General features: G+C 33.9%; 1 protein-coding gene across 1 annotated transcript in view; it reads right to left on the minus strand.

Annotated features, from left to right (window-relative positions):
* Positions 1-7,242: 7,242 nt before the first annotated feature.
* LOC105503665 (olfactory receptor 1020-like) overlaps positions 7,243-8,667 on the minus strand; it is an 11,781-nt gene continuing 10,356 nt past the window's right edge. Inside the window, exon 3 of the mRNA XM_011930682.1 lies at positions 7,243-8,118. Coding sequence (XP_011786072.1) covers positions 7,243-8,118 — 876 coding nt within the window. The remainder of the gene's footprint in view (positions 8,119-8,667) is intronic.

Consider the following 8,667-nt stretch of genomic DNA (forward strand, 5'->3'; position numbering starts at 1 on the left):
CCTCCTGACTGCTTTGACCAACTGGCATTGAGTGTCTGTAGCTTTTCCAGAGCATGGTACAAGCTGTTGGTGGATCTACCAATCTGGGGTCTGGAGGACAGTGGGGTCTCTCACAGCTCCACTAGGCCGTGCCCCAGTAGGGACTCTGTATGAGGGCTCCAACCTCACATTTTCCTTCCGCACTGCCCTAGTAGAGGTTCTCCATGAGGATCCTGCCCCTGCAGCAAACTTCTGCCTGGGCATCCAGACATTTCCATACATCCTCTGAAATCTGGGTGGAGGCTCCCAAACCTCAATTCTTGACTTCCATGCACCTCCAGGCTCAATACCATATGTAAGCTGCCAAGGCTTGGGGCTTGCACCTTCTGAAGCAACAGCTCAAGCTGTATCTTGGTCTTTTTTAGCCATGGCTGTAGTGGCTGGGATGCAGGGCACCAAATCCCTAGGCTGCATAGAGCAGGGGGACCCTGTGCCCGGCCCACAAAACCATTTTTTTCTCCTAGGCCTTCAGGCCTGTGATGGGACGGGTTACCCTGAAGACCTCTCACATGCCCTGGAGACATTTCCCACATTGACTTGGCAATTAACGTTTGGCTCCTTGTTACTTATGCAAATATCTGCAGCTGACTTTAATGTCTCCTCAGAAAATGGGTTTTTCTTTTCTATTACATTGTCAGGTTTCAAATTTTCCCAAATTTTATGCTGCTTCCCTTTTAAAACTGAATGCTTTTGACAGCACCCAAGTCACCTTTGAATGCTTTGCTGCTTAGAAACTTCTTCTGGCAGATACCCTAAATATCTCTCAAAAGTTCAAAATTCCACAAAGGTCTAGGGCAGGGGCAAAATGCCACCAGTCTTTTTGCTAAGACATAGCAAGAGTAACCTTTACTCCAGTTCCCAAAAAGTTCCTCATCTCCATCTGAGAACACCTCAGCCTAGATTTCATCATCCATATCATTATCAGCATTTTGGCCATTCAAAAAGTCTCTAGGAAGTTCCAAACTTTCCCACATTTTCCTGTCTTCTTCTGAGCCCTCCAAATTGTTCCAAACTCTGCCTGTCACACAGTTCCAAAGTCACTTTCACATGTTTGGATGTCTTTACAGCAGTGCCCTACTTCTGGTACCAACTTGCAGTATTAGTCTGTGCTCACACTGTTAATAAAGACATACCTGAGGCTGGGTAATTTACAAAGGATAAAGGTTGAATGGACTTACAGTTCCACATGGCTGGGAAGGCTTCACAATCACAGAGGAAGGCAAGGAGGAGCAAGTCACATCTTACATGGATGGTGGCAGGCAGAGAGAGAGAGCTTGTGCAGAGGAACTCCTCTTTATAAAACCATCAAATCTCATGAGACTTATTCACTATTAGGAGAACAGCACAGGAAAGACCTGCCCTCATGGTTCAATTATCTTCCACTGAGTCCGTACCATGACATGGGGAAATTGTGGGAGCTATAATTCAAGATGAGATTTGGGTGGGGACACACCCACGCCATATCAGAAACAAAAGAAAATGTTTATGACCTTAAGTTAGACAAGGATTTCTTAGATATCTAACCATAGAACAATCAATAAATTAAAAAATGATAAATTGAACTTCATCAAAATTATATCTTTGAAATATTTTGCTATGATAAGCAAAAGACAACATATTCAGATAAAATACTTGCAAATCACATACCTTATTAAAAACATCATTTAGAATTTTTAAATCTCAACAAATAGAAAATTAATAAGACAATGAAATTTGACATAAACAATTTGAACATACATGTCATCAAAGTGAATATGTAATTTTCAGTATACACATATATTCAATATCAAAGTTAAGGAAATGCAAATTAATTGGAATTGCATTGCTTTATTCTTAAATGTTAATGAAGTACTAATGGAAGAAACATCTATAAAAAAATCTACAAACCAAAAGAAAAAAATAAAACCTCTGGAAGAAACTAATATTAGCAAAAATGAGCCAAGTAGGAAGAAAAATAACTAAACAAATATCAAAAGTAAAGATGGTTACAAAAGCTAAAAGGAAAACCAAATTCAAACAAAAAAGTAGAAGCAAAAATATTAATAATATATTAGATAAGATTCTGGGAAAATCATGAAGCACACACAGAAGGATACTACATTACAGTTTTAATATATTTGGCTTCCTAATGTGCAGAAAAAATAATTATTATTCTTGTTTCATGTTACATTATCATCTTTGGATCACATATGAACATTAACCATAACTGATATCTAACCCTGTGGTTCCCTCTCTTTCCATAAACCTATATCCTCCCAACCAAGATAACATTCTGATTCCCATGTGAATCATTCAGTTGTTATAATTTAACATAGCTTGCATATGTATACATTGCTAATTATTTTTGTTTTAGATATGTTTACCTTAATTTGTATCACATACAGAATTTCATACAATATATTTATGTATTTCCTCCTCAATAAGGAGAGTTTAATTACCCACCCTCTAAGTGTGAACTACACTTAGTAGTTTGCTTGTAAAGAGGATGGTATAGAAATGGAAATAAAGCAATTCTACGGAAGAGAAACCTGATAAACACTACCTCGGCTGGTAATCAAGGTTAACATCATTAAGGATAAGTTATATTTGATAGTGTGTATCCTTGATATGATGTGTTGATAATAACATTTCACCTCAGCAGTTATCCAAAAAGCCATAACCACAGTCTAACCATGAGAAACCATCAGATAAACCCCAACAGAGTGGCATTCTGTAATACCTGACCATTATTCCTCAAAACTGTCAAGGTCATTAAAAACAAAGATGTCTGAGAAACTGTCACAGTCCAGTGGAGGCTAAGATACATGACAATGAAATGCAATGTGATATACTGGAAGAGTTCCTGGAACAGAACAAGAGCTTTAAGGAAAAAGCTAATGAAATTCAAATAAAGTATAGACTTCAGTGTTTTTAAAAGAAGCATTTTGTAAGTGATCTTCTGGGACTTACTTTTTCTCGTTAATATATTATTGCTTAGATTCAATTGCTTGGGGTGTATCTGTAATTTACTTGTCTCATAATATTCTATTGTGTAAATACACCATTTTTTAATCAGTGAACAATCCCATTGATAAGTATTTGATTTATTTCTGAAATTTTTATTTTGTTTGTTATGCTTTTATAGACATTCTTATATATATATATCTTCTCCAGTATATGTGCAAGATAGTCTCTTGGATATCTACTCAGGAGAGGAATTTCTGGGTCATAAGGCATATATGTCCCACTACAGGAGATAATGACAAACGTGTTCTCTAATTATTTTAATTTATTTACAAATGCAGTATGAAATAGTCTGTAGACCACCTGTAGATACAATCTTATTTTTTCATTATCACCCCAATGTCAATGAGAAATTATGAAAAAAATACACTTTTTGTACAATTTTTAGTCATCATTATATAATGTTAATATCATAGACCACTGTGTAACTGTTCATCTATTGTATGTAGAATTTTTGTATTTATTTATATGTATAAATTTTTAAAAGATATGATTTCTAAGAAATTATAAAGAGAGTAAGATTTTTCTACCACATACAAGAAGCAATTTTTCACCCATAGAGGCAATAGTGCCCATGTTAAGGATGAGTGCTATAGACCACATACTCTCCAACATTGGCATCGTCAGACTTTTTTATTTGTTTCAAATTGAACGGGTGTAAAATGGAATTTTATTATAATCTATTTCTTTTATTAAAAACAACCCAACAAATGTTATTGTTTGCTCTTCTATAAAATGTGTGTTAATCAATTTTACCCATTTCATATGGTTGATTAAACATTATAGATCTGTAGGCATTTAGTATATAATCTTGTTCGATTCTTTTGGTTTGTATTTTGCACTTTTACTTTTTACAAAACATCCTTCTGGAGGAAACAATATTTAATTCTATTAAATTTACATGTACCTATCTTTTCTTGCATGGTTGATGCACTTTGTAATTTTTCAACAATAAAAGTGTTGCATCACATAGACCGGGTGCGGTGGCTCATGCCTGTAATCTCAACACTTTGAGAGGACTAAGCCAGCAGATCACTTGAGGCCAGGAGTTCAAGACAAGCCTGGCCCACATAGTGAAACACCACCTCTACTAAAAATACAAAAATTAGCCAGGCGTGGTGGCACATGCCTGTAATTCCAGCTACTCAGGAGGCTGAGGCAGGAGAATTGCATGAACCTGGGAGGCGGAGGTTGCAGTGAGCCAAGATCATGCCATTGTACTCCAGCGTGGGGAACAGCGCAAGACTCCGTCTCAAAAAAAAAAAAAAAAAAAAAAATTGCATGATATAAAGAATTTTAAAATTTTCCACATAGAGGTCTTATACATCTTTTACTAAATTATGCCTAAAAAGTTGATAATCTCCGATACACATGTAAACGATATAATCTTTTAAATTAAACATCATACTTGTTTACTGCTATTGTGTAAACATGCAATTGATTTTTGTACATTAACCAAAACATCTTTATAAATTCTTCTTTATCTTTTTTACCAGTTTTTATTTTCGTTTCAGGGGTAGATGTGCAGGTTTGTTATACAGGTAAATTACACATCATGGGAGTTTGGTGTACAGGTTATTTAGTCGCCCAGGTAATAAGCATGGTACCCAATAGGTAGTTTTACAATTCTAATCCTAATCCTCCTCCCCGCTTCACCCTCAAGTAGCCCCGTTGTCTATTGTTCCTTCTTTGCATCCATGTGTACTTAATGTATAAATTCTCCTTTAAATTATCATCTAAATGACAGCTTAATCTCACATTTGATCCCTTATACTTTTAATTTTTATTATTATTGTATTGCACTGGCTAGATTTCCAACAGAATGTTGAACTGCATAAAAAAATAGACATCTTGTCTTTTTCCTAATTTTAAAGAAAATGCTTCTATTATTTTCTCATTTTAAATATGTGTTTATTCTGTTTGTATACACCTACTTTATTAGGTTAATGAAGCTTATCTTCTAAAGTTACTAAGTTTTTTGATAATGTTAACATTTGTCAAATGCTCTTTCTACAGTTTCTGAGACAATAACTTTTTAAAGTCTTCTATTTAGTTAATAAAATGAATGTGACTCTGCATTTCTAATATTCAACCATTAATGTCTATCTGGTATAACAACTTACCCATAGTGATCAACTTTTATTACATCTAATATGTTGTAAGTTTCTATTTGATAATATGTAAGAAAACAGGCATCCTTTGCTTAAATTCATGGAATATTTACAAACCATAATATGTTGTCAAGCAAGCATTATAACTGTAAATTTCACCAAATAGGTTTTTTGAGTTTAAATTCTCTAAGCTTAATAAAATGAAAACTCAACAATAAAAAGATATTGTCTAAATAAAACAACTATATTGAAATAAGAAACCTTAACTAAGTAATCCATAGGTGAAAATGAACATTAAAATTAACAAAATGTTATATATACAATAATAAAAATTAAAATAAATTGCATTGAAAACTATTCGAAACCTTTAAACACAATTCATTGAATTAAAAATTGTACACGGATACTAAGCATTCAACATTTAAATGCAGAAAAAAGATGGCTAATAAAACAAAAACTCTTAGAAACATAAAATAATTACATGAATGTACAGACACATATGCAGATATATTAACTTTAATGTTTGTATTAATATAATTATGACATTATATGTTGCAATTTTGAATATATTTAAGCAAAACAAAACAAAAACACAAACTTATGTAATAACTAGGTATTACACCATCAACTACTTTGAAAATAATGATATAGAACTCAAAATTCTAATGGTATAAAGTCAAACCATTGGCAAATTTAATTAAGGGATAAAAATAAAATTATCAAGATTAAAAATAAAAAGTACATATAACCACAGATATAGAAAGATTATATTATTAGAAAATAATATTTAGGATATTAATATTTTATTTTATCGTGTCAATTAAAATTTATGATTTGGTTATTTGACTTTACTATGTTAATATTTTTATTGTTAATCTTTAAGAAAATATTTTACACGTGGTAATAATTGTTCAAATCTAGAATAAAATAAAAATTTTAAAATCAATATATAAATTATAAAAGTGATGCAAGAACATAAATAAAACTTAATAGATCAATAAGCATAAATTATACTGATTATTTATCATTTATTATTGACCCCCATGACAAGATAGTTTTACAGCAATTATATCACATTTATTTATTTATTTATTTATTTATTTTTTTTCTGGATGAAATCGTTAATATAGTTGGATGCTTTAGCAATATTACTGGTATAAGATTTAGCCTTGCTCCTTTGTATAATTTTTTGGCAAAGCCAATAATTTACATTATATAATTTAATTACCATAGCATTTCTAATTCTCATTTGCAAAAATTGGACAATAGCCAACTTGATTATGATCCAGATTAAACAAATATGAAGAACGTTAAGTAGTGCCTCTCTTTTTCCCTCTCCAATAGATAGATTAACATGTAGATATTCATACCTATATAGATATGTTATTAATAAATGTAATGTGTATTTATGTATTAATTTGTGAATACTGTGTTTCAGTTGCAGTTTTGAGTACAACTAAGCCAGTGAAGCAAGAATAACAAACTATGGAATACCTAGACAGCACACTATAAAATAATGATGTTGAAATATGAAAAATCTATATTGATTTTTAGTTCTTCTGCTGGTTTTTTTTTTTTTTTTTTGAGACGGAGTCTCACTCTGTCACCAGGGTGGAGTGCAGGGGTGTGATCTCGGCTCACTGCAACCTCTGCCTCCTGGGTTCAAGTGATTCTCCTGCCTCAGCCTCCAAAGTAGCTGGCACTAGAGGCTCATGCCACCACACTCAGTTAATTTTTTGTACTTTTAGTAGAGATGGGGTTTCACTATGTTGACCAGGATGGTCTCGATCTCCTGACCTCGTGATCCACCCTCTTCTGCCTCCCTAAGTGCTGGGATTACAGGCGTGAGCCACCACGCCTGGCCTTTAATTCATTTTTAAAAGAATCTGTTGATGGTCAAAACATGAAAATAAACTTTAATCTCCATACTTTCAGATGTCTTTCTTTGAAACTATTCTATAATAAATTACTGATAGTATTGCTTTTAGTTGCTTCTATAGTTTTATAGATCGCTAGAGGTCAATGAAAATATATTTTTCTTATCAATATCCTTTTCAAAACATTTTGCACCTATTTCTTAGACTATAAATCAGAGATTTAACATAGGGATGACAAGAGTGTAGAATACAGCTATAACCTTGCTCTTTGGTGAGGAGATGGCCCCAGGTTGGGCATACGTGAAGAATACAGTTCCATAGAATAAACTCACCACGGTGATGTGAGAGCTGCAAGTGGAGAAAGTCTTACATCTGCCATGGGTTGAGGGAATCTTCAGGACAGTGGAAAGGATATGCACATAGAAAACCAGAATGACAGTTGTGGTGGTGATGATGAGAGCAGAAAGAATAAACAGTACTATCTCATTCACAAGGGTGTCAATACATGAGATCTTGATCATGACTGGGACATCACAGAAAAAGTGCTCCAATCTGTTTTCTCCACAGAAATGCAAACTGAAGGTGAAACCTGTTTGTATCATGGAGTTGATGCATCCACAGATAGAGGAGCCAACCACCAAACAAAGACAAGCTTGCTGAGACATACGTATAGTATAGAGGAAAGGTGAACAAATAGCTGAGAAGCGATCATATGCCATCACAGTCAGAAAAAAATCTTCAGTCCCAACAAAGAGAGCAAAGAAAAAGAACTGTGTTGCACAGTCATTGTGAGAAATTTTCTTTTCCTTGGACAATACAGTAGTCAGTTTTGGGAGCAATGACTGTGGAGTAGCGGAAAGATCCAAACAGGACAAATTTCTGAGAAAGAAATACACAGGTGTGTGAAGTCTGGAGTCTATTTCAATGACAACTAACATGCTGTGATTTCTCAACACAATGACCACATAGATAAGCAAGAACAGGAAGAATAAGAGAATCTGTACTTCTGGCGATGTTCTGAATCCCAGCAGAATAAACTCTGTCACCTCTGAGTAATTCCTGTTCAGCTCACTCTTCGTAGCCAAGACCTATCTGAGAAAATGAGTGGATTATAACAAAGCCTCGTCAACTTTTGGTCCCTAAAGTTGCCAACGGGAAAAAACAAGCAGAAAAATGCTGATACAAATTGGAGTTTTCTTGGCAGTGCACCTGATAGAAGAGTTTTACATTTAGAAGCAACCAAAGTACAACCAAAATAGGTTATTTAGGTTTTTCCAGTCTATTTAGTTTTAGTATTACGTGAGAAATTTGAATGGGCAGAGGATATTTGCAGCAGTAATGTAATCAGTCATTTTATGCCGTTTGTGAAGAGCTTTGGAGTCATCTGGGCTGCATCCAAATTTTACACCTTTCAGTATAAAAGAATCTAAGATAACCATCTACACTTTCAATACCTCAGAAGTCCTCCTCTACCAAATGGGAGGTACCTGTGAAGATTACATAAAATTGAGTGTGAAAAGCAATATTTATAATGACTCAAACATCTTAAAAACATATATGTTAGTGAAATAAATAAACACAAAGTTCCTTGTGCTCTAAGAATGGAAAACTGAGTGAAAACATAGGTCAATTCCTTT

The sequence above is a fragment of the Colobus angolensis genome, unplaced genomic scaffold (assembly GCF_000951035.1).
Source record: "Colobus angolensis palliatus isolate OR3802 unplaced genomic scaffold, Cang.pa_1.0 Scaffold87, whole genome shotgun sequence".
In the NCBI taxonomy this organism is placed as follows: Eukaryota; Metazoa; Chordata; class Mammalia; order Primates; family Cercopithecidae; genus Colobus; species Colobus angolensis.